At 37.3% G+C, this 26,354-nt stretch overlaps 1 protein-coding gene and 1 pseudogene across 1 annotated transcript; one reads left to right on the top strand and one right to left on the bottom strand.

Annotated features, from left to right (window-relative positions):
- Positions 1–255: 255 nt before the first annotated feature.
- Positions 256–16,805, top strand: LOC149016408 (uncharacterized). The gene is made up of 8 exons (XM_089154544.1): positions 256–666; positions 765–881; positions 4,168–4,394; positions 4,816–5,027; positions 5,153–5,255; positions 7,357–7,727; positions 13,123–13,621; positions 15,029–16,805. Exons 1-8 carry the CDS (start codon positions 498–500, stop codon positions 16,175–16,177), a joined length of 2,847 nt encoding a protein of 948 aa, XP_089010670.1. The 5' UTR covers positions 256–497; the 3' UTR covers positions 16,178–16,805.
- A 674-nt stretch (positions 16,806–17,479) lies between these two features.
- LOC149016407 (uncharacterized) lies at positions 17,480–20,572 on the bottom strand (annotated as a pseudogene).
- Between the last annotated feature and the right edge of the window lie 5,782 nt (positions 20,573–26,354).

Raw genomic sequence — 26,354 nt, 5'->3', positions numbered from 1 at the left:
ATATCAAAATCACTTGTATGACATCGCCCGCACAAATGCACAATCATAACCGGCAATTTCTGACCCCTTCCAGTCTCAATGATTCGTCTAACTTAGTGGTGCCTAGGGTAGTAACTTTGGATAGACACACTGGAATAAAAAACAAAAAAATTAAAAAAAAAAAAGGTCACAACAATTTTGTAATCTAGTAAATTACAAATAAATTGGCCCTCCTTTTTCAAAGTTCTGTACACCTAACGGTCGCCAAATGTTGGTGGTTGGGTCGAGGAACGGTGGCCAGTGGTGGTTGGGTCTACGAAACGAGAAAAGCAAGATGCACACCCTGTCCCTAGAATCCTCATCTCTTTCTCTTTCTCTTCTTCTTCTTCATCATCCTCAGACAACATCCACACAAGTACCCAAAATGCTCTCTGCAACTCCATGTCTATATTCGTCTGATCAATTGTCTTCGTCAGTCTCATTCATCTGTCAAATAGGACCATCACCAACAACCTCTGATGGGATTACGAGAAATTCCCGCCTTTTTTGGTTTAAATAGCCACCATTATCTTACAGCTTCAAACCCTTTTCGTGAAAATCTTGTTAACAGAGATGAACCTAACAGCGTCCACTTGAACGGCTTCACTTCTTCTATTGTTGCCTTCTTGGGTCGGCTTGTGTCCAAAAGTAAGCATTGAGAATCGTATGCTATTCTTATGTTACTTTTCTTTCCCAGTAGTTTCTGTGTCTGATTTGTGGTTCTGTTCTGTTTCCAAATTGCATAGAGAAGCCCGATGGTAGTAGAAGGACTGAAGAGGAGGATAAAGTATACAACTGGTTATATGCCTTGGCCCGGACGGAGAAGAGCTTAGCTTTTGAGTATGTTCATGCCACGGAAAGAGGTAATTAATAGAATTTAGATTACTTTTCTTTAAACTACTTTTTATCAGACATAAACCTTGAATAAATTTGATTGTTTGAAGTAGGTGTTTATTAAGTTTGGATTGTAAAAATTATTATGGGAAAAACACCAAGTGTTTGTTGAAATGTGATATAGCAAATTTTGGGTTTATACTAATACATGCTAAACAGTGCATATTATTGGTTGATCTGCAGTGATTGCATAGGTGAAAATCTTTAGCCTCATAATGTGTTCAGAGAAACTTTCTAGTGAGAGGAGTTGAATAAATATTAAATGAACTCTAATAAAAGTAAGTAGTAGAAACTAAATTTATATTTTCCAGTCAAATTAGTCAACTAAACATTCTTTTGGATCACCGACTTATAGACCCAATATAAATTGTATTTCAGTAAGCTTTTTCTACTAAAATTGTATAGAGCTAAACCACTAGCTGAGGAAGTCTCTCTAGATGCCATCCATTTTAGGGGCACAATAGCATGCTGGGTGGTGTTCTCTTTAGATGGCAGCTTTATGGTTTGATGCTTTTTATCTGCCTGACATTCCATACCATACGTCACTGCCAGTCACAAGACTGTCCTATAAAATTTTCTTTTCAGTTTTGAAGGAATTTGTTGACTGCACCACACAGTGTGCACCTCTTCACTTCACCCATCCTCTTTTAGTTTTCTGTGACACACCACCCTTTTTAATGATTGGTCAAGATACACCAACAATCACTTCACGGGATTTCATCAAGTTTCACAAACTCATTATCTGTCTTAGCATGACCAGAGTTATACACTGTATACTCTGTCTTCATTCTACTTAAAACGAGAACTTTTGAGTCCAAGGTTGATCCACACAACTCCAAGTTGCAATAATTTCTGCTTTTGTTTCATCCACCAAAACAATAGTATCAACAAAAAGCATGCACCAAGGAACCTCTAGTTGAATCATCACGATGAACACAAAGAAATAAGGACTTAATATTGATCATTGGTGGAATCCAGCTGTAATTGGGAATCCACTACTTTAGCCTCCCACAATTCGTACACTTGTCACTTTACTATCATGCATACCTTTAGTGATACTAGCACTATTTCCCTCAAAAGTCACTTGGCAATGTTGTTCAACTTAGTCCATAGGATAAGAGGAACTACAAGCCATCACAGTAGTCAAGCTATGTGACGTAGGTCACCAGACCTAACCCAAGAGGAATCTCAGAGCCAGAAGGAAGTTCTATGCCTACTGCACAGCAGCCTAGTTTGCTGCTCAGCAGCATAAGAGGCACAGTTCGATATCAGCTAGTTTTAGCTGTCCTACTCAAGTCTAGCTGGGAATATTTCTAATTAGGAGTTTATTAGTAGTCATATTCTGTTTTATAATTATTATTTGAGTCAATGTAAGTTGATATAAGAGTCTTTTTAAGTTAGCAGTAGAAGTCCTTTTTGAATTTTAATTGGATTTAGAGTACTATTAAGAGTCATCCTTAAGGCTATAAATAGATGGTCTATGCTTGTAACAAAACTCAGATTTGAGAAGATTATTAATAAAGAGTTTGTTGCAGCCTAAGATCAAGGTGTCGAGCAAGCAGTCTAGGGTTTCGAATGGAGTGTTTCTCCTTGGGCAGAGCTTGTGGTCTGTCTGCATCACACCATCAGCCCCTTACATGACTTACGGGTTAATAACAAGTCAGCTTTTACTCCATTCACCTTGCCCTAAGTAAAACTGCTGTTTCTACAACCTCTACCCCCATTTGGCCCCTCCCTTCTTCTCCATGCCCATAGAATTCATATCTCTCAAACCCTCATTTAGGATTCACCCTCCTTGTAACCTCCCCAACCACCAATACTTGATCCCAGCCTCAGCCATGTTCACTACCTTAGAACCCTAAAATATGAGGTCCCTTTACCTAACTTCTTTATACTTGGAACTTCTTTTCTTTTGTGGCTGCAAATGCAAAGGTTCCTTAGGAATTGCAGTTGTTGAACTTTTGAGAAGCTACCAGACCACTGTTCGTAAGACAAGGATTACCGGTTGTTTTCCGTAGAGAGGACTACTTGCTTTTTCAGCATAGTCTGTTTCTTTCTTTCTTTTTTTCCAACAAGCCTGCATCTTAAACCATATGAATTGCTTTTTGCCTTTTAATTAATAAAAAAATCCTTCTGGTATTCCCTGTATGCTTTTCCAAACCTTATGACTATTATAACAACTAGAAAGGGAAGACTATGCAACTAATAACTATAGTTATGTAACTAACTCAGGTCAGATGTTACCAAGATATGGTAGCTAAAATTTTCAACAATTTCCATATAGAGCCCATTGCTGAAAAGGTTGTAATTTATTTTTATTTTTTGGATGAATAAATAAATTCATTAACCAAAGGAGAGATGTTGGAAGGGGGGGGGGGAGGATGGAAATTACAAGAGTGAACCGAAAGAGCAAACCCAGCCAAAAGGAAAGGAACACTAAATCAGCAGAAGAATCAACCCTCACATGGAAAAAGACCTGACAACAACAGGGTCAGGAGTATACAAACTTTTTCATGTTGGTTACACCATAATTGTTATACTCATTATAGAAGTTTTAATCTTAGCTGAAAATTCATTATAAAAGTTTTAATTATGTTACTGTTGTGGTTATGCGTTATCTTTTTCCTCTAAATTTTGCATCAAATATGAAAGGCCAAACATTAGTTTCTTAAATCAACAATATACTATCAGACACTTCCAGGTGGCTCCATCCTTCTTATTTATGAGAAACTAAAGCTCTTTTTAATGTAACCATTGTAGTTTCCTGGTCCTCCATTCAAAATTTCAGACCAAGCTGATTTTTAATTCATCACTCAGATTTCTCCCTCCGGACTCTATTTCAGATAGTACTGCAACTTATTTTGTTGTTGGTTGCAAGACAGCAAAGGCCGTATCATATTAATGGAGCCATTATTTTGATTATTTGGCTTGTAATATACTATATCAAGATGTTTCCATGTCTGTTACTGTACCACAACTATGGATACTTTAGTGAGGTCAACTAAGTCCCAATAATTCACTGTCAAGCACTGGACATGGTTATGCTATCCACATATTTTTACTAATTAAGTCTTCAAGTTTCAAAAGTATTGAAGCCCTTCTTTTATTTTATTATTTAGAAGGTATCTGAATTGTAGAAGTATTACAATCTGTTTTGCAATGTTCTAGTATTCTGAGGAAGGCATCTCCAATCTTTTCTTGAGATTATATTTCTTATAATTTTATCCTTCTTAAGCTTTGATTTTCCACCTACAGGTTTGAGCTTCAAGGAAGCTGATAGGAGACTGAAGGAAAGTGGTCCAAATGTTCCTCTTGATTATACTTTCCCAAGATGGTGGCAGCTTCTGTGGAGTGCCTTTTTTCATCCTTTCAATATTATTCTGGTTGTCTTGTCAGTCCTCTCATTCATATCAAGTGATTACACCAATGGGTGCATTATGCTCATATTGGTTTTCATCAGCGTATCACTAAGATTTTTCCAGGTAATTGTTTATTTTTCTTATGGGTATCACAAACTCCTGTTCATCATCTCCTTGTGTAATTCCTCACTGAAGTCAGTATGGGTTTCAGAGCTTCTTCTTTTTTATTTTTTCCTTTATTCCCCAAAAAGAACTACAGCTGAAATCTTCCAGACTTAAGTCAACCTGATGTATGGTCATAAATGCCACATATAACTTTATTTGGTGGTCAATGAAAAATGTCAACTATTACCTGGAAAAAATGAAAATATGACAACTGGTCCAGGGAAAACAAGATAGAATGATTAAGAATCTTCTAAAAGGGTGATATTCTCTCCTAGAATCTCTCTTTGTTGGAAGTGTTGGATCGTGGTGTAAAGTAAGTGCTCAAATGACTACCAATACCACCCATATGGATTTTATTGGTTTTGTATGTCCCTTTCAGGAATTCAGTAGTTCAAAAGCAGCCATGAAGCTTTCGGAATTCTTAAAATACCCAGTAAAAGTCCAAAGATGTGCAGGTCGAGTTATTCAGACTGAATTGATAGTTCAAATAGACCAAAGAGATATTGTTCCTGGTGACATTGTCATCGTTGGACCAGGTGATCTCTTCCCTGGGGATGTGAGGCTTCTAACTTCAAAAGACTTGGTTGTAAGGTATGGTGGCCAGCAGAGCATTTCTTTCTTTGTGCATGAAGATTACATGATTTTGTCATGCTACATTGCCATTTTCTCAACAGTCAAACATAGAAGGCATGACCACCATCCTGCTTGTTGAACAGTCAGTCCTCATTAACAGGCGAGTCTTGGACAATGGAGAAAATAGCAGACATTAAAGAAGATGAGACAACTCCTTTGCTAGAATTAAGAAATATTTGCTTCATGGTATGCAATTTCTTTCAATGTTTCATCAAGTAACAGGATAGAGATTTGGATACTACCAACATACAGGTCCCAGTTTTGATTATATGAAAGAAATATATAATTATTTAATTTATGATGTACTGTTTCTGGTGCTTTTAGAACAGGAATGCCTCTATAAAACTTGAGGTTGAACTATCACATGTTCAACTTCAAATAATAAAAGTTTCAGTCATTGAAAACTTCAAGAAATATTCTTCAGTCATGGCATTACAAACTAGGTTGATTTGAGCTCTTGAATTTTGCCCACAGTTATTTTCATTGAACTTGAGTTGGGCTAATGAACTTGTTGAAGTTCATGCTATGCTTGGCTCTTTGTGGACTCAATCCTCTGACTCTCAGACTTAGCTTCACTTGTCCAACTTTAAGTTTTTGTAATACTGGGATTATATGAGCCCAAAAACCTGCCATTTAAGCCTTTGTAATTCTGAGATTATATGAGCCCAAAAACCTGCCATACACATTCCCCAAAAGTCCAACAACCAAAATGAATTAGGTTGAAATGGAAAATTGGCAACATAACTTGCAATTCTAACTAACATAACCATCTTCACTTTACCATTACAATATTTTCCAAATGAACTTTTACAGAAAAGAAATATGACTTGATAATTTGCAGAAGAACAGCCCAGTGCGTGAACCTCCTCTTACAACTGCAGGGTCTGGAAGGTCAAATGTACACAGCCTTAAACCTTCTCTGCAGAAGAGGTTGTTTCTGAGTACTGAACTCATGACCAAACAAGTTGCGATAGTACGACTCAACTGTCACACCTGGGCCAGCTCACATGAAAAAAGATAGACCAGATTAGAAATAAGTTCAAAGATATTTGACATTGTACTAGCCTGGAAGGTAAAAAAGATCAAATAAACTCGGGAGAGTGCACTGTTGAATAGATACTCAGGAAATCAATTAGAAGCTTGTGAAGAAATTCTTGAGAGATATTCAACAAGGACAAGCCTCTTGCTTAAAGTAAATTTCACATTTACTTCACCCCCTGATTTTCATATCATCTTCTAATGCTTTTAGTGTCTCAATGTAACCCACTCCCATCTGGTAAAATAAACTCATTGAGCTCACAGGAAGTATTCATTGACATCTCACTCGCTTCCTATGATCCAGACTTCTCCAGGGCCAATGCTTCTCACATTCATCATGCGTCCATCGGGGTCTGTTGCTCCCATCCCTGAGCCTGTTACTACTTAATATTGTTGAAATGTTGCATATAGTACCACACAAATGATGTGGGGCATGTAGCAGTTTATGCAATTCTAGGAGTCACCTGTCTCCTGTATGATCAAAAATCATGTTATTCCTCAACATGATGATCATCTATTAAAGAAAAATGGATGCCATGTGGATAAAGGTTACACTTACCTCTAAAACTATCTTGGAAATGGAAGAATTTTGTCCCTTGAAAGTCAATTTTCTAAGGAATTCGAAGAAATGTTCAAACAGAATCTAGTGCCAAACTATAAAAGGAATACATGTGAACTTCGCTGCATTCTGATGTTTGGGTTTGTATCTCTGTTTTGTTTGTTGTAGACCTAGAACCCACTGTACCCTTTTTTTTTTCTCTCCCCCCCCCTTCTGTTTTCTGGAAGGATTTTGTCCCTTGAAAGTCAATTTTCAAAGGAATTCGAAGAAATGTTCAAACAGAATCTAGTGCCAAACCATAAAAGGAATACATGTGAACTTTGCTGCATTCTGATGTTTGGGTTTTTATCTCTGTTTTGTTTGTTGTAGACCTAGAACCCACTGTACCCTTTTTTTTTCCCCCCCCCCCCCCCCCCACCCCCTTCTGTTTTCTGGAAGGATTTTGAGCCTACTGTACCATGAGGAAGTGTTAAACTCTTGACATTTTTTTTTCTCTAACCTCTCAGGTGAATCCTATCACATTAAAAATAACCAGCTTCATAACAAGCAACTAGGTTTTGTTTTCAGAACTATGGGATCACCTATTTACTTCTTACATCTGCCCCACGTATATGATATTCATTTTGTACTTCTGCATCTCTTTCTCTACTTGGTACTTTTTTACTAGCTGGGTTTGGTTGAATAATGCAGGGAACAAGTGTAGTATCAGGTTCTGGGACAGGTCTAGTCGTTTCCACTGGATCAAAAACGTATGTAAGCACCGTATTTTCAACAATAGGAAAACGGAAGCCTCCAGATGCATTTGAGGAAGGAGTTCGGCGGATATCTTATGTGCTTATTGGTGTTATGCTTATCATAGTGACTATCATAATCCTTTCGAATTATTTTGCATCTCATAACTTGAGCGAGAGTTTGTTATTTGGGATCTCGGTTGCTTCGGCACTGACTCCACAGATGCTTCCCCTTATTGTAAACACAAATCTTGCAAAAGGAGCACTTGCTATGGCCAGAGACAGATGCATTGTCAAAAGTCTGGCAGCCATTCAGAATATGGGAGTAATGTAAGTTCAGGGACCTTCATGATTGTCATACACCTCTATATTTCACAAGTCATATTCCCTGATTAAGAATGATGTTTTCAATATCATGAGAAGTTATTTTTTCCTCATTAGTAGAGATGGCTGTTAGAGAAATGAGTCACTGAAAATGATAAACAACCTCTAAAGAAATAGAACTGAGCAAAACGTATTGAAAGGAAAACAAAACCACTGCTGTTGCACTCTGTTTTCTGCTTTGTTTCTTCAATGGAAAATACTGAACGCAACATACAATAACATAGGCCACACTTGAACGGTTAGATTGCCTGACTCTTTTAAAAAAAACTCTCCTAAACGTAAGGAATACACGTATCCCTCAATTGACTAACAAACCCACCTAAAAACAAGGAGCACACCTGCTATAACTAACTAACAAATTAAGAAGCATATATGCTGTAACTAACTAACAAACTAATGTAAAATACCTGACCCCATTCCTAAAGATCGTGCCCAATTTTGCAATCACTTTCAATACTCCCCCTTGATTCATAATTGGAAACGCCAAGCCTGCTCCTAAGATGACAGTGCCTCATTGCTGACAAGGACTTGGTGAATATGTCTGCTAGCTGCTCAGCAGTGCTGCAATACTCCAACTGAATCTCTCCTATGCTAACCAATTCACGAACATAATGATGTTTAATCTCAATATGCTTACTCCTACTATGCTGAACAGGATTTTTTGCTAGAGCCACTGCTGACATGCTGTCACAATAAATTACAGTTGCTTCCTTCTGTGATTTTCCCAAATCATTCAACAGCTTCTTGATCCACATTGCCTGGCATGCTGCTGAAGCCAGTGCCACATATTCTGCCTCGCAAGAAGACAATGCAACACACTTCTGTTTCTTAGAGCTCCAGGTCACCACCCCTGATCCAAGCTCAAAACAATTGCCTGATGTACTCTTCCTATCATCCAAAGACCCTGCCCAATCACTGTCTGAGAAACCCATCATTCTAAGATCTTCCTTTTGTGCATACCAAATGCCATAATCTGTTGACCCAGCTAAATATCTTAGAATTCTTTTGATTGCTCCAAAATGTTGTTTGCTAGGCCTATGCACGTATCTTGACACCATTCCCACTGAATGAGCAAGATCAAGCCTACTATGAGTGAGATACATCAGTGCACCTACAAGACTTTTGAACTGTTTGCCATCTGCGTAGCCAGTTCCATCATTATCTTTCAGCTTTTCATTCATGTTCATTGGAGTGGCAGCCACCCTGCACTTGGTCATTCCAGTTCTTTTGAGTAATTCCTCTGCATATTTCTTTTGTGAAAGAAATATTCCATCTTTTGTCTGCCTTACTTCCAATCCCAGAAAGTAATTAAGCTTCCCAAGATCTGACATCTCAAACTCCATCATCATTTTCTGCTTAAAATTTGATATAAGAGAATAATTAGATCCCATGTAAATCATATCATCTACATATAAACAAACCTCAATGCATTCCTTTGCTGCAGTGTACTTTACATACAATGTAGGCTCATTTTCACTTCTGACAAACCCACATTGTATAAAGTATGCATCTATCTTCATATACCAGGCTCTTGGGGCCTGCTCTAGCCCATACAAGGCCTTCCTCAGCTTGTAGACTTTGCTTCCATTAAGTCCCCATTCAATAAGGCAGATTTTGCATCAAATTGAAAGACCTCTCATCTCATTTGAGCAGCAACTGAGAGAACAATTCTAATAGTCTCAAACCTTGCCATTGGAGAGAATGTTTCATCCACATCAATGCCAACTACTTGACTGTAACCTTTTGCTTCAAGTCTTGCTTTGTGCTTCTGTATACTCCCATCTGCATGAAACTTGGTTTTATAAATCCATTTCAGCCCTATTACATGCTTTCCTTCTGGTAGCTCAACTAACTCCCAAGTCTTGTTCTTCTCAATTGCCTTAATTTCATCAGCCATAGCCTTCCTCCACTCCTTTTGAATTGCTTCTACAAATTTGTTGGGATCTACAGCAAATAAAGAAAGTGTACACCTTGCATATACATTTGCAAGGGACCTCATCTTCCTTGGTGGAGTGTTTTCTGGACTGCTGCCTTGAGACTCACATGGTTGTCCTTCAGATATTTCACTTGAGCTTGTTGGCGTGGAAGGAGTTGAAGGGTGACTCTGAACTTGAACCACTTTCTGTTCCTGCTATCTTTCTTCTCCCACACCAAATTATTTAAGACTTCGTTGTTGTCTCCTTTCCAATTCCATTTTTCTTCTTCATTGAAGATCACGTCTCTACTGATGATTATCTTCTTACTCACAGGGTTATACAGTCTATAGGCTTTTGATTGAGATGAATAACCCACAAATATGCATTTAACAGACTTGTCATCAAGCTTATGTCTATTTTGTGAATGTAGAAGAGAGTATGCAATGCATCCAAATATTTTTAAGTGAGAAAATGAGGGTTTAATGCCATACCATGCCTGATAAGGAGTTTGATTATGAACTGCAATTGTTGGTGATATGTTGAGTAAGTACACTGAGGTTGTGACAGCCTCAGTCCAAAATACATCTGGCAGTTGTTTAGCCTTCATCATACTCCTTGCCATTTCTACAATTGTCCTGTTTTTCCTCTCTGCAACACTATTCTGCTCTGGTGTATAAGGTGCATTGAGTTCTCTTTTCACTCCTTGAGACTCACAGAAGCTATTGAAAGCAGTTGAGGTAAATTCTCCCCCTCTATCTGTACGTAGGACTTTCAACTTCTTACCACTCTCCACTTCAGTCATGGTTTTAAATTTTTTGAAGTGTTCAAAGACCTCAGACTTTCGATTCAAACAATAAACCCAATTCATCCTACTATAATCATCTACAAATAGTAGGAAATACTTACTTCCACCTGGGCTTTCTGTCTTCATGGGACCACATACATCAGCATGTACAAGTTCAAGTGGTGCTTGAGCTCTCCATGCCTGTCCTCTTGGAAATGATCTTCTAATTTGCTTTCCATACACACACCCTTCACATATCGATCTGCTGGTGTCAATCTGTGGAAGTCCTTCCACCATTTCCTTATCCTTCAACAATTTGAGGCCTTGAAGATTTAAGTGACCATACCTCAAATGCCAAACCCTTGGCGCTTGATCTTGCTTGGTAATGAATGCATGTTCTTCTATGTTCTTCATCTCCATAGAGAACATGTAGTTCTCTGTCATTAACACCTTAGTGATAAGCACTCCAGTCTTCTTCTCCTTAATCTGGCACATGTTATCTTCAAATAAAACTTAGTATCCTCTAGAAACAAGTTACCCCACACTCAACAGATTATGTGCAAGCTCAGGTGCATATAACACATTGGTAATGTGTTTGAGTTTGCCTTCATTTTTTTTGAATGCAATGGTACCTCTTCCTTCTACTTTGATCTTCCTGTCATTTCCCAGTTTAATATGAGTTTTATGAGACTCATCTATTTCATAAAACATGTCTTTGCTGCTTGACATGTGACTAGAACATCCACTATCTATGAACCAAAGATTGTTCTCATCCTTGTTATTGACCTCAACAGCCATAAACAAATAGGCCTCCTCCTCTTTGGTTCAGTTTCTTCTGCAAAATCAACCTGATTTTGCTTTTCCTTGCATTCCTTAGCAAAGTGACCGATTTTGTCACAATTGAAGCATCTTCTATTGTTTGGTTGCCAAACCCTTCCTCTACCTTGATTGTTATATCTTCCTCTTCCTCTTGCAAAGGAGCTTCTGTTGCTTTGTGAAGCTATGGTGGTCCTGGCTTGAAAAGCCTTCTCCTCTCCTTTCTCCATAGATTTATTAATCCTGTCCTCATGAGCCAACAGTGACCCCATAAGAGCTTCAAAAGATAGCTTTGTCAAATCTTTAGACTCTTCTATTGATGCTACAACATGATCAAATCTCTGTGTCAAGCTCCTCAAAATTTTTGCCACCACCGTTGCATCTGCGTCTGCTCTCCAAATGACTTCATGTGATTCACAATAACTTTGGCTCTTGAAAGATAATCCTGCATTGACTCACCATTCTGCATCTGCAGCATTTCAAAATCCCTTCTAAGTGACTGCCACCTTACTATCTTTACTTGTGCTGAGCCCTGATACTCCTCCAGTAGAGTATTCCATGCATCCCTTGATTCCATGCATCCCTTGCTGTCATAGCATCAGAAATTCTAGAGAAGATTGATTCATGTAGACCTTGTTGAATGAAAAACAAAGCTTTGGCATCTTTTTTTATGTTTTCCCTCAGTTTGGCTTCATCTACTTCATTTTCAGAATACCCATTCTCAACTATTTCCCACAATTCCTGTGATTTGAAGAGGGTTCTCATTTTAATCCTCCAAAAATCATAGTTTTCTCCCTTGAAGATTGGTATCATGTACTGCTGCCCCATTACTCCATTGGAAGCCATGAAATCAAAAATAAAAAAATACTAACCTGACTCGGATACCACAAATGTTAGAGAAATGAGTCACTGAAAATGATAAACAACCTCTAAAGAAATAGAACTGAGCAAAACATATTGAAAGGAAAACAAAACCACTGCTATTGCACTCTGTTTTCTGCTTTGTTTCTTCAATGGAAAATATTGAACGCAACATACAATAATATAGGCCACACTTGAACGGTTAGATCTGACTCTTTTCAAAAAAACTCTCCTAAACGTAAGGAATACACGTATCCCTCAATTGACTAACAAACCCACCTAAAAACAAGGAGCACACATGCTGTAACTGACTAACAAATTAAGGTCTGCTGTAACTAACTAACAAACTAATGTAAAATACCTGACCCCACTCCTAAAGATCGTGCCCAATTTTGCAATCACTTTCATTAATGGCTGCAGGGTGGTTTGGAATCTGGGACACCTTAACATTGCTTTCTGTGAACATAACACCAAACCATGTACAACCTACCCAGTTCATGGAGTTGAAACATTCATTGATTAATAAGGAATATGGATGGTTTGGCAGGTGAGGCGCCTTACTGTTACCGACTCTAAACATATCTCTGAACCATCTCAAACCTATCCAGTTCATGGAGTTGAAACATCCATTGATTAATATGGTAATCTGAATAGGGCAATCAGTGGAAGGGTAGGCTTTTTGCATCCCAAGCTGCCCCTAAGAGTGTATTGGTGTGCCCTAAATAGTAGTTCCAGCTTTTAAAGGAAAGATGTGGCATTGTTATGAGCATTCAAATTTCCACCTCTTCTAATAATGCATGACTTTGAGATATTTCTTCCTATCCTGTAGTGCCTATATTTTAGGTTACATTGTAATGCAGGTTAGTGTTTCTAACTTTTCTGCATCTGGTTTCTTCATTCGTTAGCATTCAACACTCAAAAGTTGAAGACAGTAGTAATATGCTTTCTTCTTCTCATGTTCTAGGGATATCTTATGCATAGACAAGACGGGGACCCTAACTATGGATCGTGCGATCATGGTTCATCATTTTGACAGCTGGGGCCAACCCATAGAGAAGGTCCTGCGATTTGCGTTTCTTAATTCTTATTTCAAGACCGAACTAAAGAATCCTGTAGATGATGCAATTCTGGCATATGTCTATACTAGTGGATACAGGTTTGATCCGTCCAAGTGGAGAAAGATAGATGAGATTGCTTTTGATTTTATACGGAGAAGAGTATCTGTTATCATAGAAGCAGATCTGATCACAAACAATCAAAATAGTCATATCACTGATAGGTTCATGATAACTAAAGGAGCACTTGAAGAAGTGATAAAAGTATGTTGTTTTGTTGAGCATATTGATAGAGGTGTAACATTACCTCTCTCCCCAGAAGACTATGAGAGAATAATGCACCTTGCAGAAGAGCTAAGCAATGATGGCTTGCGAGTACTAGGAGTTGCAACTAAAAAGATAAAAGGGGTAGGTGCACAACTTCTTATCTTCTTATGCTTATATGTTTAGCTACATATTTCCTGATAATTTTTCAGCTTTCATGAAAATGAGCATACCTTTATATACTTGATGAATTGTGACGTTCTCTTCTTAATTTTAAAGCTAGGCAAGAGGCTAGTTCAGTACCTAGGTTGGTAGCTATCTTGTTGATCGGCCATTATACCTCTTCTGTTTCATATCTCTCCGCACATTGGCCCTTCTCTTGTAGAGCGAGACATTTACCAGCAGAAGGAAGACATCAGCTGGTAATAAGAGAAAAAATAGTGAACAATGAACGGGAAACAATACTTGTACGGGACTCTATATACAATAATAACGTTTCTTGTATGGGACTCTATATACAATAATAACATTTCTTCTATTATTTAAAATTTCTGGGTCCCACTGGGTACTCCTTTCTGATCTCAGTATTGGTGGTACCTGTTAATGTTATATTCTCTCCTGTAGAAACAGGACTTTTGCGGGAATCATACTGATGCATTAGGTGTGGGAGTGATAAATTCTGATATTAAAGGCTGGAATTCCTGGGACCAGAAAATGCTGTTATTCAGACACAGCAATTTGAAATAGTCAGTCATTTCTGCATTAAGAATATATGGAAATAATCTACTGACACATGATATGACAGGAATCACATGCAATTGGTTAATTTCCCCACAAGATTAGATTGGTTTGACTCCCTGAGATGAAGTCGGATGGATATGTTTGAATGAAAATACAAATTCTTCTCTTCAATCAATTTCGGGTTCACTGAAGTCATGATGTTCTGCATGTTCATTTTTCATGTCTGTCTTAATAAGCATATGGGGGGTGCACAATTAATAATCTCTGCCACTCTCATAACTGCTTTCAACTCATATGTGATATATCTATTTGGGGAGAAACTGTTTCTTGTTCTCATTATACTTGAGACACCCAACTGAAATTTGAAGTTTGTTATGGTTCAGGGACTTGAGATAATACTTAATGCAGCTTTTGGTTTTTCCATAATTTTTAACATTAGCCAAATATGGGAATGGATTCATTTACCAATAATGTGAAGCTACTTGGAACTTTAGTTGCAACAGGGATTCCTGTGGCATTACATGACTTCTGTTAAGTAATTTTACTGATATTACCAAGGTACTATAACATTATGCTTTTTTCTTTCTCTTTTTATCTCTCAACCCTTTTGTGCCCCCTGTTTAATATCATATATGTTCATGGACAATATACTTTTGATGCTGCTCATAGACAACTGAATGCTTTGAAAGCTTTCTCCAGGCTGATACTAGATGGTTCTAACAGATGAAACAATGTGTAATACTCCAGCATACTAGGATAGCATGGCAAGTAGAGGTTAACCTTGATTAGCCACTCTTTTTCACATTGCAGGAACATGACAGCATCAGTTCAGCCAACAGTGAGAAATCTGAAGCAAACATGGTCTTCCTTGGGCTTATAACCTTCTTTGACCCTCCCAAGGAATCCGCAAAGCAAGCACTTTGGAGTCTGGCTGAGAAGGGAGTAAAGGCAAAGGTCTTGACTGGTGACTCACTGCCCCTGGCAATCAAGGTCTGCAAGGAAGTGGGTATCAGGACAACTCATGTGATCACTGGACCAGACCTAGAGCTCCTTGATCATGCTACCTTCCATGAGACAGTTAAGAGAGTAACAGTGCTGGCCCGCCTGACCCCATCTCAGAAGCTCCGTGTAGTTCAATCTTTGCAAACGTCTGGGAACCACATTGTTGGATTTTTGGGGGATGGAATAAATGATTCCCTTGCCCTGGATGCTGCTAATGTTGGGATATCAGTTGACTCAGGTGCAAGCGTGGCAAAGGACATTGCTGACATCATCCTACTTGAGAAAGATCTTAATGTTCTTGTTGCAGGTGTTGAGAGGGGACGATTCACTTATGGTAACACCATTAAGTATATAAAGATGTCAGCGATTGCCAACATAGGCAGTGTCCTGTCACTCCTAGTTGCTACTCTATTCCTTCCGTTTGAGCCATTAACCCCCAGACAGCTACTCACACAGAATTTCATGTACAGTGTTGGTCAGATAGCAATTCCTTGGGACAAGATGGAGGAAGACTATGTGAAGATCCCACAAAAATGGTCACTCAAAGGCTTGTTCTGGTTCCTGCTATGGAATGCACCTGTGTGCACTATCTGTGATATATCCACCCTTGCATTCCTCTGTTTCTACTATGGGACCTTCAGTCCATTAGAAACAAATTTCTTCCATTCAGCTTGGTTTGTTGAGGGCCTCCTTATGCAAACTCTCATCATCCACTTGATTCGAACTGAAAAAATACCATTCATCCAGGAAGTGGCATCATGGCCACTGATCTGCTCTACGGTCGTGATTTCTGCAATTGGGATTGCAATCCCTTTCACGCCACTTGGGAAAGTCATGGGACTAGGGAAACTGCCATTGTCCTATTTTGGTTTTCTGGTGCTGCTTTTTCTTGGGTATTTTTCCATAGGGCAGGTGGTTAAGAGAGTATACATTCTGATCTATAAACAATGGCTCTAGACAATGGAGCACCAACTTTGTTGGAAAATCTGTTCAAATTGCACTTCTAAGAGATGAATGCCAAGCTTTTTACAAGGGTATTCATATCCTTTGTGCTCTCATCTTTTCTCAGATATTATTTGAAACACTTACAGTCAAAAAATTAAGGGTTATGATGAGCCAAGAAAGGCAAAGAAAGCCATTGTATAAAATTTCTCTGCAATTTAGTGTAAGGGAGGTAACTCTGGTTTGTCCTAATAAAAACAGCAATATGCTAATGCAAGTGGAATATGCTAATGCAAGTAAGCAACCACCAGTTGAGATTTTCTGATATGATGATTGACGAATCACCTGAGTGGAATAACCATAAATTGTAAGCCAACTACTAAATCACCAATGGAGAAAATGAAAACATGGAGATAGTACAGAAAAATAATTCAACATTAGCACTGTCATTTCATGCTTGAGTTTCCCCAGTAGAACAGTGGATAAGTTCAGGTCTTTACCTAATTGGAGATGTGGTGGTAATGTTCCATTCAAAATTCCAGTGTTTCCTGTCGTTCTTGAGCGTCCAATATGGCCATCCAAAGGAGGCTGTATCATAAACCTGCAACTGTGCCCTCCCAAAGTCTTGGTAATCCATCCAGTTCACAACTTCACGTCACAATATTAACTTTCACGAAATGATAAATGTTTATTTGAACTGCCAATGAAGATATTGATTCATTACAATTAACAAGTTCAGTAGAAGTCTGAACCCCATGAGACTATGAAGGTAGGAGATAAATTTGAGGGATAAAGATCATAATGTTCTAAATCAAAACCTCCAATTTTGGACGAAAATTTTGAGAAACATAGTATCTACTGTAAGCTAATGTTTCTCCCTTCTTGTAACTTGTTCTTCTGTACCATAATATCTCATAGCCAGTGACTGAATAGAGGGAGGTTCATATTTCAGGTTTCAGGTTTAGAGTTTCTTATCCCAGAAATTTATGCAAATTTAAACCAATTAGCTTGCTTTATACTTCACCCAATCAGGCCTTCGACTTCCTCAATTACCATTTCTCAAATCTCCATTTTCCATGTGGGAGATACCTATCTTTCCCTTTAAAACCTCCTTGACACAACCCCTTCCCCAAAAAAAACAACAAAAGGAATCCCACCTGCTCATCTTTATACTTCCCCTTGACAACATTTCTGGGAACTCCATGATCAATTTAAGTCCTACCACTACTATCTCTGATTCAAACAGTAAATACTTCAGGACTAAACCCTTCAGGCTAACTATAGAAATTTCTATGTATATCCTGCACTAGGAAGTTCTCAAAGGCCTAGTATGTAGTACCTGGAAGCCAGAAAATCAATAACATCCAGGCTCTGTGAGATGTATTCTGGAGACATGGACCAGTCTGTTAAACAATCTCTACTGGAACTCTGCTCCATTCCATTCTGAGATCCTGGAGCTGAATGAAGGTCAGTAATGCACCTTATGTCATACAACCTGCACCCGAGGTTTTGCAAGCATGGATCAGCAAAACCATGAAGGAAAGGTAAAAATAGATGCATAAAATATTCAAGAAAATATTGGAACAAGACCTACTTTGCCCATGAGAATGCATTATCAAGGGCAGCCAGAGAACCCCGACTGAGAGCTGTTGGTGGATTAGGATCCTGACCAAGCCACCAACCAACTGGTATCCTCACTGTATTTATCCCATTACTAGTACAGGACAATCAAATCTTTCTGTTTGATGAAGTTGTTTGTATGTTCCTGCAGTTCCAAGAGGCACACAAAAAAAAAAAAAAACAGAACTTGATAGAATGATAAATATCTGATGCAGCACAGCCGTGGCTGACCCAAATATGTTTGAGAACCCATAAGAACTTTCTTTGCTTTATCATGCCCATACCCATTAGCCAAATGAGCTGGTAATCTTCATGCAAGTTATTATTTGCCACAATAATTATATCAAATGTAGCCAAGTTGTTAGTGTCCCTGGATATCAGTTATGACCTGGTTTGATAACATAGCCTAAACAAATATATTGGAAGGTTACAGATTTATCAGAGTAAAACTAAAATAAAATAAAAAAGTTGTTTACTGAGGTAATATATGGAAAAATGCTTCCAGAATCCTTAAAAATGTCTACCACATTAAAGTGGTAGTCCACAAGTGAGGTGTAGATTATAGATCCAACCCATTGTCTTGTTCAAATAAATTTAATAAAACCTATCTGACCTATTTCCAGCTTCAGGTTAATCGATAACAAAAATAAGAAATGGTCCAATAGGAAAATTTAAGTAGTAGAATAGGTAGGATGGATAGCTTAATCATTACAACAGTTTTTGGAAGACAATGAGTTGAAACCACCCTAATTATTTACTAGAAGAGGAGGTCTAGATATACCCTAAATTTAAGTAACCACTCTTACCTGAAGATATGTACCACTTTCAAGCTTAATCTGAACCCCCTGTTATCACTATTTCTTTCAACATAAAATGTTATACCTTGCAAGTGCAAAGTGCTTCAGCCAAGAAAATGGTCATGGTCATTTCTGTTAAGGCCACTTTCTTCCTAAGGAATTCTTAGCCTGTTAACAAGATATGGCCTCATGAATAAACACAAGTTGAACAGTGTCAATACCAGTTATCCCAAAACCCAGAGCTGTTAAATGAGGGCTACAATCATATATATCAACACATGATACCCCCTTGCATTTGCAGGCCTACACATATGCACTAGGGGCCACAACAATTCCCCACTATTTCTACCAAATTACAATTGCTTAACTCAAAAGCTCAACCTTTAGGTTCATCATAGGGATGCCCAGCCTTCATCGATCATATAACTTGACCCGCCTGAGTGGTCAGGTATCAAAGGAGATCCTATAGAAACTACTGTCTTATACAGTTATTATGGGGCAAACAGAGAGAAAAGGAAGATCAATGAATGGAGGACAAGAGAGTTCACAGGTAAAGATAGAACAGCCTAAGGTAGACAACAGTGTTTAACCATGAAAAGTTGGAAAGGGGGGGGGGGTGCAATCTTTTTCTAAAATTCTTTACATAAATGCAACATAAACATAAGTAGACAAATTTTGGTTGCAGATTAGTAAACCAAAATAAAATTTGTGCCTCATGCAGCAACAGTTTTTACCCAATCATGGTTCTAAATATTCACAGTTCTAAATATTCACAGAAATATAGAAAATTGTTGTAGAATGATTATACATGAAAATTTTCCCTATTTTCTCACATGGTGTCACTCCCAGGCATCCAACTTGTCTCCTTTCTTTACAGGAACTGGAGACAGAATCAATAGAATAGTAAACAAACAAGGTGCCTGTGTAAATGTGTGTGCAAACATGTTTGCATGTGAAAGATAGAGAATCAGTCCATAAACTAATGCCCACAAGCACAATGCAACAAGAAGAAATGCAGGAATGGTAGATATGCATATAAACTGTAAAAGAAAGATAATTTACATCCAACAAAAACTAAACAAACAAAAAAACCAAGCAGTTAAAAAGTGTATCAAGTCATGCTGCCTAAATTGAATTGATCCACCTCAACAAACTCCTCATGATTTTACACTGCATCCAGAAAGAACAATCTGATATAAGATGCATGGCATTGAATAAGATTGCATTTACTCCAATAAGACCTTCCTTTCCAAAAACAATTGCATGAGGAACTGGCTGTCTCGATAACCTTTTTGAACCTGAATCAATGTCCATGTTAAACAAATCATCTTGGTTGCAGAGTGCAATCTAAAGCAGACCATGGAACACCAGGCAGCCATTTTCTCAGGTGAACATCAAAATATACTCTAAAACTGAAAATCAAGATCCTAAAAATATCACCTCCCACAATTACCAGTTCTCTGATCAGAATGCCTACTCTAACTCTTGATCAACCTTCTTTTTCTGCAGAAACATACTTCTGCAGAACCACTGACTTGAACTGCACCAGAGTTCCATCCTGCATTTGGGTCACCCAGACAAAGTTCAAGAAACTCAACACAAGAAGATAAGAAACCAAAATACAGGCAGAGAAACCCACAAGTCAAGATATCTCCCAATTGACCATTGGGAATGTTATCGAATAGAGAAGCAGGTTTGATCCATCCTTCAACAACCAACAATCCTCCCAGGTTCACACTTCACACCTCTAACTTGACAGACCCCATTAAAATCATTCCTTGAATCAACTCAAATATTAGAAAAATGGGAATTTTCATGATTAGTACAGCTAAACTCAGAGAAAGAAGATTTCTTTCTACAAACATCAAGAAAGAAAATTAGCTCATCAAGAAAGAAAAATGGCTTCAGACTTGAGTATACTCCAGAAAGGAATAGGACCCAAAAAAACCAGTATATCCACAGGAAGAACCCAAGTGCAGGAACCAGTATCCATGCAGAAATAAGAGAGAAATTTGTATTAATTCTAGCCCAAAAATTCCATGTTTCGCCCATTTATTTGTTGGACCTGATTCTTCAACCCAAGGAGACATCACTAGGAAAATCATAGCAGCATTCTGGGCTTGGTTGCTTTGTGGGCCAGCTTAAGTTATTGGTTTATCAATTGCAGAAAAGCCCAATCAAGTACGTGATTGGGCCCAACTCAGTTAACTTCTGCTTTACCCATTTGGGGTTATATCATCAATAGAAACTGTGGGGGAGGGGAAGGTGTGGACTGTAGAAGGGTGCACAGGCTCGAATTGAGATGATAAGACCTCGGTTCCACACTACCTGGAAAACCCGCTTACCAGGTGGGGGTTGCCAAGGTATATCAGCCTACATCAGTACTTGTAAGGCACCGATGTGGGACTAACCGTAACATGAGACCTCCTTGGTTTTACTGCCTTTATATAGGAGCCGTCGTTATCGTGCTAGAAACATGACTGCCGGTTCTTCTCTTCGATTTCTAATTTTTTAGGCTGAATTACGCCGCACTCGACTAATAAGGGATTGAAAATGATCAACTTGATGTAAAAGCACCATGTGACATGAAAATTTGATAAAAAGTAACACACGACATGGAAAAATAAATTTATATTCACTTTTTGTCATTTTTTTATAAAAAAAATGTTGATAACTCTTTGATTGAAGCTATTTGGGGAACTCTTTTCCCCTTTAGGAGACCAGCCTAGTTAGTAGCGTATGAGCCTACCCAAAGTTATGCTAGGAACCAAAAGAAAAAGGAGGAATGGAAAACTTGATACTTAGGTGGGCCACTTTCCCATTCCAATCTTCAATTATTTGGGGGCCCATCGATGTATTTTATGCTTGGATGCATGTGTTGAACAGTATTATTTAATTCTTTTAAGAGATTTTAATTTTGATTCTAAGGAGTTACATAGTTATTTGTTTGGTCCCAAATTGGTAGTCTGACTCAACCAAGGGCTTGACCCCGTGTCCTCAGTAAAAGATGATACAAGGTTGGTAAGAGTCGATGTCATTAGGATGCGAAAGGCTAGGGCTTGGGGAACACTTATGTTGTAGCTAGAAATGACACTAGTGAGAAGATCACGCCCCCAAGGAATAGGGGTTCTCAGGGTAAGACAAAAGTGGGTGTGCATCAGCTACGGAGAGTACCAATCAAATAAGGAAACTGAATATCAGATCGCACTGTCATTTCAAGCAGCAAGAAAATTGTAAAAGATCCAACGGATGATCTCTAACGGGTTTGATTTATATAAATGGCAACCCAATGTCAACCTAAGGTAACAAAATTCTTCTCACTCAACCCACATAGATTCACCTTCTTCTTTAGCTCTACAACTATTTTGTTTATGACCCATGATACCATATCTTATAGAGGAAACTATTGCTTCATATGCTAACTTGATCATTTGAGATGGCTACTCAACCCACACGGTTGGCCCGCTCTCACCCTTTATGTTATTAAACAAACACAGGTTCAATTTCCAATAATGCTACTCCTGGTTCAACCAGAGAGTCAATCTTCACTGCTACATAAAGCTTTTTCTTTTTTATTTAGAAACCATGTAAGGTGTCAAATAATTTGAAGTCTTGTTTGTATTCTTTGTTTCAAATCATGTTTTACAATAGAATTTTTTTTCTTCCAATGATGGTAAATACATTCTCCATTCATTTTGATTTCTATTTATCTTATTTTGTGTTTTCCTAATATCATGCATTTGAATTGAAGAAGAATAAAAAAAATAGGTCACACCAGTTATATATTGTCAAAATAAATCCAACAATAACAAATACTAAAAATTATTCCCATATGGCATTAAATACATATATAAGTAAGATGCAAAAAAAAAAAATTTATTCTAGTTACATTATCATCATCCATAGCTTCACCTGTTCACATATATTAGTCATTCTATAAACTCCTTAATATCAAGTAATTTTCTAAAGTTTTGTAGACTAATGTTGCCAATAATATAAGCTATATAGAATATAGGAAAGGACCTATAGGTTGGCTACTCATATAAATACAAACATCACATCTCAATCAAATGAGCTACAATGTATTATCATTATACAGTAGTATTGCTAAATAAGAAGAAGAAAAAAAAAAAGAAATTCTATATAATAAAGATTCTTTGCCTTAGAAGGCTTACATCTAATATCTAATACCTCTTAAGTCTCTATCAAGTTCTTGGTTTCTTCTTCAACTTGGGGAGATCACAGAAACTTGTATACATGATGAAGAGAGTGGTTTTGGAGAGCCCATAGTTTGTTGATACTGTGTATCCCACTGCAGGGTGGTAATCTACATCTGCATGAATATGCATGTAAGTGACAGGTGAGATGGGACCCAGCATGAGACAAGATCAGATACAGAGAGAGAGAGAGAGAGAGATGGAAATTATCTATCTGCTGCTGCTGGACAAAAGACTCACAGCTGCTCATCTGCCAAATGATTCCAGACAGAATCTTTTCCACTTGCTTAACAGAGTTGTGTTTCAGACATTAAGTATATGATTATGGGATATTAAATGTATATAATGTAACTTAATCACTCTTAATTATATCTAAAGAAGCTCAGGTTTCATAATCCACAGTACCCATTTGGAACAACTGGCCAAAACTTGCCATTTCTGGTGATCATGAAGTTTCTGTGGCTGTTGTGAAGTCACAACAACAAAATGATGATTTTGTGGTTCACAGTCAATCTCTGTTAACTATAAACCATTAGAGATAATATAACAAATAAGAAGTACATGAAAATAAATGAAGATTATCGATTGTCTAGGTTAAGGGTTCAAATATGCATGCTAGAGGCCAAAGCAAAGTTTCATGTACAGAAAAGCAAATAAAGTTGCAGATTGTTTGTCGAAGCTGCATCTGAATCAAGGCTTTTCGTTGTTCTTTGATAAAGATGCCCACAAGGACTTGATGGAGATCCTTGGTGCAGAGATAGTTGCTATTTCTGACTTTGTTAGTTGTGTTTTTTTCTGGGCTTGCTACCCCACCTTTGTATAAAAAAATTTCATTTACTAATGAAAACCCTAATTTCACTAACTTGGACAAGAAATACAAATCTTGTCTTGGCAATGAATGATTTTGGAAAGAAAGAAAGATTGGTGAGGCTAAGCACATAGTTTTAAGTAGAAGATCAAAACCCACATAACTAGCTAGGCCACTCACCCTGAGATGTTAATTTCATTTAATTTTCATGTATGTAAACGTACATAAATACAAGTGAAACATCCTTCTTATGAATTTCACCTTGTGACGTCTATCGCTAGGGGAATTTCAGTTACGTTGATACTTCATAGTGGCGGAGCCACATTCGGGCACGGTTTTTTTTATAAAGATGATGGGTAAAAAGTCATTCTTAATTGTTTTCCAACTGTTATTATAAAACCCCTACTTTTAAGAACAAAAAGTTATATCTTAATTGAAAAATAATTCATTATCCTTTAATAAAATTTTTCTTATTTATTCTATAGTATTTCTATTCTTATTTATTCTCTCTTGAGTCTCTTCTTTTATTCTCTATTTTTTCTCTCTTCTTTTCTGTTCTTTTTTTCACTCACTCTTTGTCAATTTTTTTCTTCTCTCTCGATTTTTCTAGTATTCTTTTCAGAAAACCTTAAAAATCATGAAGACATGAACCAATTGAATTTTTTTTTCAATTTAATTATTTAAGTAATTATTTTTTTAATATTATATTGAATTAATTATTTAAGTAATAGGTATTTTCTTCTCTTTATTTTTTTTTCTGTTATTCTTTATAGAAAACAATGAACTAATGATTTTTTTTTAATCTATTATTGAATTAATTGTTTTTTCTAATTTTGTATATTTATATAGTTGTATTAAACTAATTATTGAAGTAATTGTTTTATTTAAAACAAATTATTGAAGTAATTGAATTAAAATATGATAAAATAATTTAGTAGTGGATCCCACATGGGCCCACATTATATGTGTGGTAGCGTTAATCTAGCCTGACGGGGAGGTGATTCGGACTTATTGTTCGCCCCCCCCCTCAAATGTTTAATCTTGACTCTGCCGTTGATACTTCACGGGCATTCATATATATGGAATTCTCTATACCAATGACAGCAGTGTCCCTCATTGACCCACAGTATAAGTATGGTGGCATTAATCTCACCCGACGGGAGGTGATTCAGACTTATCATTCGCCCTCCCCCACCCCACCCCAGTGTTTAATCCTAACTCTGCCATTGAAACTTCACATGCATTCATATATATGAAATTCTCTACACCAAAGACAAAAATGTTCATCGAAACTAGATATTCTAGAATAACATTTAACCATTAGAATCGATCTCTCATCATCTGTAAAATGTAACTGAGAGAACCCATCTTGGGAAAATGGTGAAATTCAAATAGTCCAATACGTATTGTGGTCCTGTGAGTCTGTGATGACCAAGTTAGACATGTAAAAATGTCTTGCATGGTGTTAAATGTTTGGTTCTAATCATCTTGGAAAGCATGACTTGTTGGTAATTAAGAGCTAAAACCATATTATTAAAATGCTTCCAAAGTCCCAAAACAACCATGACCGGCAAAACACTTTGAAATCAACTCATCTTATATTATATGCTGTAGTAGATGTTCTTATCTAAAGCTCTAAACACTCTGAACCACTAGAAGTTGAAGTTTCCTGGAACTTATCAGATATTAAAAGACCCTAAACAAAATATTAATTAGCTTAATGTGTTTTTTTTGGGATTCTAATTGTTGGATTAGTGATTTTGTCTCTTGTAGAAGATGGTAATGTCAAATCTGAAGGCTCCCCCAAATATGTTTTTGTTTTTACTGTATCGATAGGTATGTCTTTTCATGAGAGTGACCTCCTCTTCCCCCCTAGTGATGAGGGTCCATTTCAATGCCAGCCACATAAATTAAAAATTAAGGAAATTAATTACTTGATTAGCCACTCTACTTGTTTAATTATATTTAATTTGGGTAAAGTAGCCACTCTACCACTTTGTAGATCGGCTAATGGCCAAGTCTGTCTTACATGAAACAGACAATTATAGAATCTTTTATTGATTTCTGATTATCGAATCTATTATACATAAACAATTAATTAGTTAATTCGCCGTACATTATAGAATATGCTATAAGCATAACTCAAGTTTGAATTCTCTACTTCTAAAGGTTTATGCTTCTCTTACATTACTATTATACATTAGGAGGAGGGTCTATATAGAATTTACTAGAAATCTCACTTTTGATTCATTTTATCAGAACTTAGAGGTGGGCTTCTTTCTAATGTGTGGTTGAGAAGATAACACAAATCTTGTTGAGGTACTCAAGTCATGCCTAACTTATTGTTGAGGTACTCAAGTTATATCCAACTTAAATTATGTTCTAATATGAGCCATCAGATTAGTTATGATCTAACGGTGTAATGGGCCTTTGTAGGAGAGTTCAATTACCAATAGAACTCAGTATTTATTCTATAAATACTAGCTGAAAGTAACGATCTGGGTATTCCAATCTAGATATTCAGGGTGTAATGCTTTAAGCAACTTTGTGCTTAAACCCTAACCCTAACAAATCTCTCACTGGGTGGAGGATCTAGACTCCTTTAACTCTTTGGATACCCATTTTACTTAAATTTAAGGAAAATTGTCAGCTCCATTCCTTGAATTATCTTCTAATATTATTGTCACCCTCTATTTCAATTTATCAGCCAACTAGACAAACCCCCTTATACTAGCACCATTAATTTCAAT

The sequence above is a fragment of the Hakea prostrata genome, chromosome 5 (assembly GCF_041222555.1).
Source record: "Hakea prostrata isolate BN-2017 chromosome 5, UWA_Hpros_2, whole genome shotgun sequence".
Classification (NCBI taxonomy): Eukaryota; Viridiplantae; Streptophyta; class Magnoliopsida; order Proteales; family Proteaceae; genus Hakea; species Hakea prostrata.
This window is presented reverse-complemented; position numbering and strand designations above follow the sequence as displayed.